Source organism: Saccopteryx bilineata, chromosome 6 (genome assembly GCF_036850765.1).
Source record: "Saccopteryx bilineata isolate mSacBil1 chromosome 6, mSacBil1_pri_phased_curated, whole genome shotgun sequence".
Lineage (NCBI taxonomy): Eukaryota > Metazoa > Chordata > Mammalia > Chiroptera > Emballonuridae > Saccopteryx > Saccopteryx bilineata.
In genome coordinates this window covers 48,517,377-48,529,748 of record NC_089495.1, presented here as the reverse complement: position 1 = coordinate 48,529,748, position 12,372 = coordinate 48,517,377, and the positions used below count along the sequence as shown (strand labels likewise).

The window sequence follows — 12,372 nt, the reverse complement described above, 5'->3', positions numbered from 1 at the left end:
ATGGCAATAAACAACTACATATCAATAATAACCTTAAATGTAAATGGATTAAATGATCCAATCAAAAGACATAGGGTAGCTGCGTGGATAAGAAAACAGGACCCATACATATGTTGTCTACAAGAGACACACCTTAGAACAAAAGACACACATAGATTGAAGGTAAAAGGATGTAAAAAAACATTTCATGCAAACGGAAATGAAAAAAAAGCTGGGGTAGCAATACTTATATCAGACAAATTGGACTTTAAAACAAAGGATATAGTAAGAGATAAAGAAGGCCACTACATAATGATAAAGGGAGTAATCCAACAGGAAGATATAACTATTATAAATATCTATGCACCTAATATAGGAGCACCCAAATATATAAAAGAGACTTTGATGGATTTAAAGGGCGAGATCAACAGCAATACTATAATAGTAGGGGATTTCAATACCCCACTAACATCACTAGACAGATCCTCAAGAAAGAAAATTAACAAAGAAACAGCAGACTTATTGGAAACACTAGATCAACTCGATTTAATAGATATCTTCAGATCCTTTCACCCTAAAGCAGCAGAATATACATTCTTTTCAAGCACTCATGGTACATTCTCTAGGATAGACCACATGTTAGGGCACAAAAGTGCTCTTAACAAATTTAAGAACACTGAAATCATATCAAGCACTTTCTCCGATCACAACAGCATGAAACTAGAAATGAATCACAGCAGAAAAGCTTAAAAATTCTCAAACACATGGAAACTAAATAGCAGGGTGTTAAATAATGAATGGATTAAGAATGAGATCAAAGAAGAAATAAAAAAATTCCTAGAAACGAATGACAATGAGCATACAACTCAAAATTTATGGGACACAGCGAAAGCAGTGCTGAGAGGGAAGTTCATAGCACTACAGGCACACTTTCAGAAGCTAGAAAAAGCTCAAATAAACAACTTAACCCTGCATCTAAAAGAATTAGAAAAAGAACAGCAAGTAAAGCCCAAATGTAGTAGAAGGAAGGAAATAATAAAGATCAGAGCAGAAATAAATGACATAGAGGCTAAAGAAACAATACAGAGGATCAATGAAACTAGGAGCTGGTTCTTTGAAAAGGTAAACAAGATTGATGAACCTTTAAGTAGACTCACCAAGAAAAAGAGAGAGAGAACTCAAATAAATAAAATTAGAAATGAGAGAGGAGAAATAACAACTGACACAACAGAAATACAAAATATTGTAAGAAAATACTATGAAGAACTGTATGCCAAAAAACTAGACAACCTAGATGAAATGGACAAATTCCTTGAAACATACAATCTTCCAAAAATCAATCTGGAAGAATCAGAAAACCTAAGCAGACCGATTACACCAAATGAGATCGAAACAGTTATCAAAAAACTCCCAACAAAGAAAAGTCCGGGGCCCGATGGCTTCACAACAGAATTCTACCAAATATTCAAAGAAGAATTAACTCCCATCCTTCTCAAACTATTTCAAAAAATTCAAGAGGAAGGAAGACTTCAAGATCCTTTTATGAGGCGAGCATAATTCTGATTCCAAAACCAGGCAAAGACAACACAAAGAAAGAAAATTATAGGCCGATATCTCTGATGAATATAGATGCTAAAATCCTCAACAAAATATTAGCAAACCGGATCCAACAATATATGGAAAAAATCATACAGCATGATCAAGTGGGATTTATTCTGGGGAGGCAAGGCTGGTACAATATTCGTAAATCAATCAATGTGATTCATCACATAAACAAAAAGAAGGAGAAAAACCATATGATAATTTCAATAGATGCAGAAAAAGCATTTGATAAAATCCAGCACCCATTCATGATCAAAACTCTCAGCAAAGTGGGAATACAGGGAACATACCTCAACATGATAAAAGCCATCTATGAGAAACCCACAGCCAACATCATACTCAATGGGCAAAAATTAAAAGCAATACCCTTAAGATCAGGAACAAGGCAGGGGTGCCCCCTTTCACCACTCTTATTTAACATAGTCCTGGAAGTCCTAGCCACAGCAATCAGACAAGAAGAAGAAATAAAAGGCATTCAAGTTGGAAAAGAAGAAGTAAAACTATCATTATTTGCAGATGATATGATATTATATATAGAAAACCCTAAAGTCTCAGTCAAAAAACTACTGGACCTGATAAATAAATTCAGCAAAGTGGCAGGATATAAAATCAATACTCAGAAATCAGAAGCATTTTTATACACCAACAATGAACAGTCAGAAAGAGAAATTAAGGAAACAATCCCCTTCACAATTACAACCAAAAAAATAAAGTACCTAGGAGTAAACTTAACCAAGGAGACTAAAGACTTGTACTTGGAAAATTACAAAGCATTGATAAAAGAAATCAAGGAAGATACAAACAAGTGGAAGCATATACTGTGCTCATGGTTAGGAAGAATAAACATCATTAAAATGTCTATATTACCCAAAGCAATCTATAAATTCAATGCAATACCAATTAAAATACCAATGATATACTTCAAAGATATAGAACACATATTCCAAAAATTTATATGGAACCAAAAGAGGACACGAATAGCCTCAGCAATCTTAAAAAAGAAGAATAAAGTGGGAGGTATCACACTTCCTGATATCAAGTTATACTACAAGGCCGTTGTACTCAAAACAGCCTGGTACTGGCATAAGAACAGGCATATAGATCAATGGAACAGAACAGAGAACCCAGAAATAAACCCACAGTTCTATGGACAACTGATATTTGACAAAGGAGGTAAGGAAATACAATGGAGTAAAGACAGCCTCTTTAACAAATGGTGTTGGGAAAATTGGACAGCTACCTGCAAAAAAATGAAACTAGATCACCAGCTTACACCACTCACAAAAATAAACTCAAAATGGATAAAAGACTTAAATATAGGCCGTGAAACCATAAGCATCTTAGAAGAAAACATAGGCAGTAAGCTCTCCGACATCTCCCGGAGCAATATATTTGCTGATTTATCTCCACGGGGAAGTGAAATAAAAGACAGGATAAACAAATGGGACTATATCAAACTAAAAAGCTTTGCACAGCTAAAGACAACAAGAACAGAATAAAAAGACAAACTATACAATGGGAGAACATATTTGACAATACGTCTGATAAGGGGTTAATAACCAAAATTTATAAAGAACTTGTAAAACTCAACACCAGGAAGACAAACAACCCAATCCAAAAATGGGCAAAAGAGATGAATAGACACTTCTCCAAAGAGGACATACAGATGGCCAATGGGCATATGATAAAATGCTCAACATCACTAATCATTAGAGAAATGCAAATTAAAACCACAATGAGATATCACCTCACACCAGTCAGAAAGGCGCTTATCAACAAAACAACACAGAATAAGTGCTGGCGAGGATGTGGAGAAAAGGGAACCCTCCTGCATGGCTGCTGGGAATGCAGACTGGTGCAGCCACTGTGGAAAACAGTATGGAGATTCCTCAAAAATCTGAAAATCGAACTGCCTTTTGACCCAGCTATCCCACTTTTAGGAATATACCCCAAGGACACCATAGAATGGCTAGAAAAGGAGAAATGCACCCGCATGTTTGTGGCAGCATTGTTCACAATAGTGAAGATCTGGAAACAGCCCAAGTGCCCATCAGAGGACGAGTGGATTAAAAAGCTTTGGTACATATATACTATGGAATACTACTCAGCCATAAGAAATGATGACATCGGATCATTTACAATAACATGGATGGACCTTGACAACATTATACGGAGTGAAATAAGTAAATCAGAAAAAAAAAAACTAAGATGAATCCATACATAGAAGGGACATAAAAATGAGACTCAGAGACATGAACAAGAATGTGATGGCAACAGGGGCGGGAGGTTGGGTGAGGGGGGAGGGGGTGAAGAAGTAGAGGGGGGTTAGGGGAGGGGAGGGGCACAAAGAAAACCAGATAGAAGGTGACAGAAGACAATTTAACTTTGGGGGAGGGGTATACAGCACAATCAAATGTCAAAATAATCTAGAGATATTTTCTCTCAACATATGTACCCTGATTTATCAATGTCACTGCATTAAATTTAATAAAACAAACAAACAAACAAACAAACAAAATCCTTTGTATGATGAAAAGAACATTTAAAGGGTAATAGCTATAGCTTTTTGAGTCAAATATGACAGGACTAGTATCTGTGGCACATTTACCATATTTTTTGCTCCATAAGATGCACGGGCATTTTCCTCTCCACTTTTGGGGGAAATAAAGTGCGTCTTATGGAGCAAAAACTACGGTAAATTTGTTATGAACACATTACATTTAAGCAAAGTGAATAAGAACTATCAAGTAGTAAATAATTCACATTTTATAATACTCACCCTTACTAGTAATTAAGCACAAAGCAATCTCATATTATGCCATTTTACACCCACTAAGGAAGGAAAAATAAACACTGGCTTTAAAGTGAGTTAGACAGATACAGGTGTGACCCTGGTTCTGTGATAAATAGCTATGCGAACCTGGGAAATTATATACACTCTCAGTCCTACGTCTGGAAAATGGGGAAAGTAATTCCACCTACCTTAAATACTGTTACATAATTAAATAAGAAAAATATATATGCAAACATGCCAGTAGATAGTCAGCTATTACGTTATATTGATAGCAAAGTCATCTATGTTTCCGAGTAAAAAATTCCGCTGGAAACCCATATTAATCATTGCTACAAAAAAAAAAAAAAATGTTTGGAACACTCAGATGGTGACAACCACCCTGTGAATCATCTGTCCCAGAAATGGCAAACTTTGTAAAGGACGAGGCAATAGTATCTCAGGCTTTGCAGTCCAGACAGCCACTATCAAACCATTAAACTCGGCCATTGTAGGGCAAAGCAGTGTAGACAAAATGAAAAGAATTGGGTGTGCTACATTCTGATAAAACTTTATATATGAATACAGAAATCTGAATTTCATGTAACTTTTTATAGTTCAGAAACTGTTATTCTCATTTTCTTATTTCTCTAACCACTTAAAACTGTAGAAGTCATGCTTAGCTCATGGGCCAAATGAGAAGAGGTAGGGTTCACATTGGCCCTTGAGCCCATTTACCAACCCTGAGCTCTTCCGTTTCACCAGCCCCGGCACACACAAAATCCGTTCATTATTAATAAGAGATTAATTCACAGGAGACATCAGAGGGCATCCTGAGTATTTGACAATAACATTAAGGCCTTGGCAGCCCTGGACTGTACCTATGCTTTGAGAAACACTGTGGAACAGGCTCAGCAAAGCCAGAATACAGCTGCTTCTGCATCAATCACTCTCCCATTACACAAGAAGTCATCTCCTCACGTTCCCCTTCCCCCTTTTGCCAGAAATAATAGAAATAGTTGTCTGTGATATATAAGGAGACAGTTCTCTAGTCCATAAACTTCTAACTTCTTCAGGTACAGAAAGTGAATGCCTGTTACTGTAGCTAGCATGTATAAACTGCTGTATAAGCTAAATGCTTATCATATCCAATTCCTATGATAAAACAATTTGGAAGGTCTGATTTGGCCTTGATACTGGTAGAGTTACAGAGGGTTTCTGCTACACTGTATTTCGATAAATGACTGCAGCTAATAACCAGGCAATCTCTCCACACACATGCTCAATATTCCACCCCCTGCCACAACTGGTTTTCAACTCCAACAACAACTTTCTTTATGACTAACACTTCAATGAAAAAACAAGAATCTCATACTCCAGGTCCATATTCACAGCCATATATTTCAGCATTTAAAAATTTTTTTTCTCTAAGAGATTTTATTAAAAAGAACCAAAAGATCATCAGCCTGGATCAATGAGGACCCAGGTTCAAAACTCCAAGGTCACCGGCTTGAGTGTGGGCTCATCTGGCTTGAACATGGAATCATAAGCTTGGGTGCCAGGTTGCCGCCTTGAGTGTGGGATCATAGACGTGACCCCATGTTTGCTAGCTTAACCCCAAAGGTCACTGGCTTGAAGCCCAAAGTCGCTGGCTTGAGCAAGGGGTCACTGGCTCTGCTGTATCTTCCCAGTCAAGGCACATATGAGAAAGCAACCAATGAACAACTAAGGTGCTGCAACTATGAGTTGATGCTTCTCATCTCTCTCCCTTCCTATCTAACCCTATCTGTCCCCATCCCCACTTTTGCTTAAAAGAAAACAACCCAAAACCAAAAGCTTATTTTCTCCTATAATTTTGCTGGAAATAAAATCAATCATAACTGTTTTAGTGTCAAGATCTCAAGCTCTTGGTTTCTCTGAACAATAGAATGCTCTAGTATAACTGCTGCCATACAATCTTTGTATTATTAAAAAAAAAAAAGCAGTGGAGTCAAACAAGATATATACACAGAGCTTACACCTTTTGACCCACATTCCCTCAAAGTGATAAACTTACATAAATGGATAATTTCTCATCTCAAAATTAAGAAGACAAACATCATTGCTTACTTTCTCGAAATGCTTTACAGTAGCCCAGGAAGGACAGCAGAAAAAACAAGGCACCCAGGAGGTCTGCACGGCCGACAACACCAGCAACCTTAAAAAGAAGGGGAAAAAAAAATCTACATTAAAAAAAAATGTTTAACACAAATCCTTAACTTAGGAAACACAAAACATTCTTTAGAAGTAGAAAACAAGGGTGACCTCAGAGAAATGGCAGCGTGAGAGATACTTCTGATCTCTCCCCTTAAAAGTTCAACAAATTGAACAACTATAACACAGTAAAGGAATCTCAGCTGAGCTCACAGCTGTGCCTAAAAGATCTGCACAATGATGAACTGAAGGTGGGATGGGTTGCAAAGGGAGGCAGAGGATAAAACACTTTCACAGTGGAATCTGGACAGGAGAGAAAGTGGAGAATTGAATTTTTCTCTTTCCTTGATGGACTCAGGGAAGGAGTTTTATTCTGAGCCAGGAGATGTGAAGAGACTGTGGGGCAAGGGTGAAGGAGCTGAACTAGGATGGACACAACCAGACACAGGGCTACCAAGGACTGCCCATGTTGCTTGGCTTGCAATCAGCCCATGTGGGGCCTGCACTCAGCCTGCAGCCTACAGCACTTGCTCCATAGGTGTGTGCAGGGCCCAAAGTGCTTGGCTGTCCTGGCAAGGTGCGTGGTTCATTTGTGCATACTGGACCCATGGTGCCTGGCTTATGCAATGAGGTGAACCTTCCACTGGTGGGTGCTTAGCCTATGGAGATCAGTCCATGGTGGCACAGCACATGCTACACCCACAGCTCTCAAGTGTACTCACCCCATACAGTGCTCTATCAGCAGCCCATCATCTGTACAGTATCAGAGGAAACGAAAGTACACACCCCCAGCCTCCCAGATACCACCTCCCTCCCCATGCAGTATGAAGAGGGGCAGTGGTGGCCCCTATAGCTGACTCTCTGGGGCCACTCTCTCCCCCAACAGGCAGAAGTGCTCCATGTCTGATCCCCTGGTCTGCTAAGATGTGAGGAAGGACCAGAGACCTGAAACAGCCATTGCTAAAGCCATAAAGCCAGCCGCAAAGCCATAAAGCTGAAACTCTAAAGCCCCCATAACACCCCCCCACACACACACGAACATGACTGCAGCCCTGCCTACATCACTACAACAGCAGAGGTCTGCCAAAGAATTTTACAGAGCCAAAATTTGCAATATAGCAACACCTATGGGGGAAAAATGTTTCTTGTTAGGGTATTTAACAATACCACTCTCAAATACCATCAAGGAAGAAGAAATCATACACCATGGATACACAAGACAGAGACATAGTTCAGATAGATAATAAAAAATTCTCAGAAAAAATCTCAATTACATGGAAACCTTGGAGTTAAATGACAGAATTAAAAATTGAAGTTCTAAAAAAACTCAATGAGTTGTGAGAAAACACTGATAGGCAATTTAATGAGCTCAAAACAAAAATTAATGAACAAAAATAGTACTTCACTAAGAAGATTAAAACTTTAAAAAAGAACCAAATAGAGATAAAGAACGCAATACATAAACTGAAAAATGAGGTAACAAGTTTAGCTAATAGAACAGGCCAGATAGAGGAGAGAATCAGTGACATCGAAGACAGGCAACTAGGAATGCTACAGAAGAAGAAGAGAGAGACTCACGAATTTAAAAACAACGAGAGAGCTCTACAAGAACTGTCTGACTTCATCAGAAAGAGCAATATAAGAATAATGGGTATAACAGCAGAAGAGGAGAGGGAGAAGGGAATGGAAAACCTATTTAAACAAAAAAAATTGGTGAGAACGTTCTAAGCCTATGGAAAGAGTTAGAGCCTTGAATCTAAGAAACAAACAGAACACCAAGTAACCTCAATTCAAACAGACCTATTCCAAGGCACATTGTAATGAAATTGTCACAAATCAATGACAAAGAAAGAATCTTCAAGGCAGCTAGGGAAAAGAAAAATATAACATATAAGGGAAGGCCCATTAGGTTATCATTAGACTTCCCAGAAGAAACCTGACAAGGCAGAAGAGAATAGACCCAAATGTTCAAAGTACTGAAAGAGAGGAATTACCAGACAAGAATACTATATCCATCAAAGCTATCCTTCAAATATGAAGGAAAAAGAAAATTACAGACATAGATAAACTGAGAAAATTTATCACCAGAAAACCCCCACTGCAGGAAATACTAAAAGGAGTTATTCGACCAGATACAAAGAAAACAAAACAAAACTACAAGGAAAAGCTCCAACAAGGTCACAGTAAAAATAAGGATAATCTGTGACAACAATAACACAATAGGGGAGAGGACAAAGATCAGCAGTAGCAAAGGAAGATGGAGTGCAGAAGCACTCATATGATAATGGACTCTGTAAATATGATAACTTTTCTTTAAATAACCTAAAGGTAACCAACCACCCACGAAAATGCTACTACTGAGACACTTACATTAAAAAAAGAACAAGGGGAAAAAGCATGGAATACCACCAAACAAAAACAACTTACAGAAAAACAAAAGAAAAGAACCAAATAAGACACAGACCTACCAGAAAACAATATATAAAATGGCTATAGGAAATCCTCAAGTGTCAATAATTACCCTAAATATAAACGGACTGAATTTACTAATAAAGAGGCACAGAGTAACAGATTGTATCAAAAAGCAAAACCCAACTGTATGCTGCCTTCAAGAGACACATCTAAGCTGCAAGGACAAAAATAGATGCAAAGTGAAGGCTGGAAAACAATTCTCTAAGCAAATAATATCCAAAGAAAAGCAGGTGTGGCCATACTCATATCTGACAGTGCAGACTTCAAGACAATAAAGGTAACCAGAGACAAAGATGGTAATTTTATAATGATAAAGAGGACATTGTATCAAGAAGACATAACACTTTTTAATATATATGCACTGAATAAGGGAGTACCAAAATATATAAGACATCTACTAACTGTTCTAAAAATAGAAACAGAAAAAGCATATTTATACTTGGAGATCTCACCACTGAAGGCTCTAGAATGAGCATCCAAACAGAAAACCAATAAAGAAATATCAGCCTTAAATGACACACAAGTCCAAATGGACATGATAGACTTTTACAGACATTTTTATCCCAGGACTTCAGAGTATACATTTTTCTCCAGTGTACATTGAACATTCTTAAGAACAGACCATATGTTGGGTCACAAAACTACCATCAACAAATTCAGGAAGATTGAGATTATATTAAGCATATTCTCTGACCATAAGAATTTAAAATTAGAATTCAACTATAAAAAAGAAGTAAAGAAACACAGAAAAATATGAAAATTAAACAAAAGACTTCTAAAAAATGACTGGGTCAAAGAAGAAATAAAAGTAGAGATCAAAAGATATATACAGACTAACAAAAATGACAATACGACATAACAGAATTTCTGGGATGCAGCAAAAGCAGTAATAAGAAGAAAGTTTATATCATTACAGGCTAATATCAAGAAACAAAAAAGATCCCAAATAAACAACTTAACATCACATTTTAAGGAACTAGAAAAAGAAGAACAAAGGCAACCCAAAAGCTGCAGAAGAAAGGACATAGTAAAAATCAGAGCAGAAAAAAACCAAATAGAGAACAGAAAAACCTATAGAAAAATTAATACAAGAAAGAGCTGGTTCTTTGAAAAAAATCAATAAAATTGATAAACCCTGGCTAGACTCACTAAGGAAAAAAGAGAAAGGACTCATATAAACAAAATCCAAAATGAAAAAGGAGAAATTACCACAGATGTCATAGATACACAAAGGATCACTGTAGAATACTATGAAAAATCATATGGCACCAAATTCAACAATCTAGAAAAAATGGATAAATTCCTAGAACTATACAATCTTCCTAGACTGAGTCATGAAGAAGTGGAAAGCCTAAACAGACCCATAAGTGGAGAGGAAATAGAAACAACTATCAAAAACCTCCCAAAAAATAAAAGTCCAGGGCCAGATGGCTACACTAGTAAATTCTACCAAACATTCATAGAGGAGTTGGTTCCAATCCTTCTCAAAGTCTTCCAAAAAATAGAAGAAGCAGCAATACTCTCTAACACATTTTATAAGGCCAACCTAACCCTCATACCAAAACCTGGTAAGAACATAAAAAACAAACAAACAAAAAACAACAAACAAAACTACAGACCAATATCGCTAATGAGTACAGAAGCAAAAATTCTAAACCAAATATGAGCAAATCAAATACAACTACACAATAAAAAAAATACATCACAATCAAGTGAGATTTATTCCAGGAGTACAAGAATGGTTCAACATACATAAATCAAGTAATGTTATATACCATATTAACAAAACAAAGAACAAAAATTATATAATCTTATCAATAGAGGCAGAGAAGGCATTCAATAAGATACAATATCCTTTTATGTTTAAAACACTCAATAAAATGGGTACAAAAGGAAAATACCTCAACATAATAAAGGCCATGTATGACAAACCATCAGCTAATATCATACTAAATGGTGAAAAACTGAAAGCTTTTCTTCTAAAATCAGGAACAAGACAAGGCTGCCCACTCTCTCCATTCCTATTCAACATAGTGCTGGAAGTTTTAGCCAGAGTAATTAGACAAGAGAAAGAAATAAAAGGCATTCAGATCGGAAAAGAAGTAAAGGTTTCACTTTTTGCAGATGACATGATCCTATATATAGAAAGCTCCAAATACTCCACAGAAAGACTAATGGAAACAATGAACCAATACAGTAAGGTCACAGGATACAAAATCAATCTACAGGAATCTATTGCTTTCATATATGCCAACAATGAAACTTCAGAAAATGAACTAAAAAAATCATCCCTTTTATAGTTGCAACAACAAAATACGTAGGGATAAATATAACAAAGAGTGTAAAGGATCTTTATACTGAAAACTACAAACCATTATTAAAGGAAATTGAAAAAGACACAATGAAATGGGAAATATATTCCATGTTCATGGATTGGAAGAATCAACATAGTTAAAATAGCCATATTACCCAAAGCAATATACAAATTCAATGCAATTCTCATAAAAATTCCAATATCATTTTTTAAAGAAATGGAACAAAAAAAAATCACCAGGTTTGAATAGAACTATAGAAAACCTCATATAGGCAAAGCACTTCTGAGCAAAAAGAACAAAGCTAGAAGTATTACAATACTGGCTTCAAATTATACTACAGAGCCACAATAATCAAAACATCATGGTATTGGCAGAAAAATAGACACACAGACAAACAGAACAGAATTGAGAGTCCAAAAATAAAACCACATATATATGGACATATCAACTTCAACAAAGGAGTCAAAAACACAAAATGGAGAAAAGAAAGCCTCTTCAATAAATAGTGCTGGGGAAATTAGAAAGCCACATGCAAAAGAACGAAACTTGACTACAGTTTGTCCCTCTGCACAAAAATCAACTCAAAATGGATCAAAGACCTAAAGATAAGATCTGAAACAATAAATTACATTGAAGAAAACACAGGTACTAAGCTCATGGACTTTGGCCGTAGAGAACAATTTTATGAATTTGACCCCAAAGGCAAGGAAAGTAAAGAAAAAATAAATGAATGGGACTATATCAAACTAAAAATTTCTGCACAACAACAACAAAAAAACTGACAACAAAACAAATAGGCAGCCAACTAAATGGGAGATGATATTTGCAAACAACAGCTCTGATAAGGGGTTAACATCCAAACCATACAAAGAACTCACAAAACTCAGCAACAAACCAATCCAATTAAAAAATGGGGAGAGGACCTGAACAGACAGTTCTTCCAAGGAGACATAAAAATAGTCAACAGGTATATGAAAAGATGCTCATCTTCACTAGCTATTAGAGAAATGCAAATCAAAACTACAATGAGATACTAGTTTG

The 12,372-nt window shown here is 36.5% G+C and overlaps 1 protein-coding gene across 2 annotated transcripts in view; it reads right to left on the bottom strand.

Annotated features, from left to right (window-relative positions):
• The window catches only part of TMTC4 (transmembrane O-mannosyltransferase targeting cadherins 4), an 86,170-nt gene that overhangs the window by 54,955 nt on the left and 18,843 nt on the right, over positions 1-12,372 (bottom strand). For both annotated transcript variants that reach the window (XM_066235933.1, XM_066235934.1), the window contains exon 5: positions 6,461-6,548. In XM_066235933.1, coding sequence (XP_066092030.1) covers positions 6,461-6,548 — 88 coding nt within the window. The remainder of the gene's footprint in view (positions 1-6,460; positions 6,549-12,372) is intronic.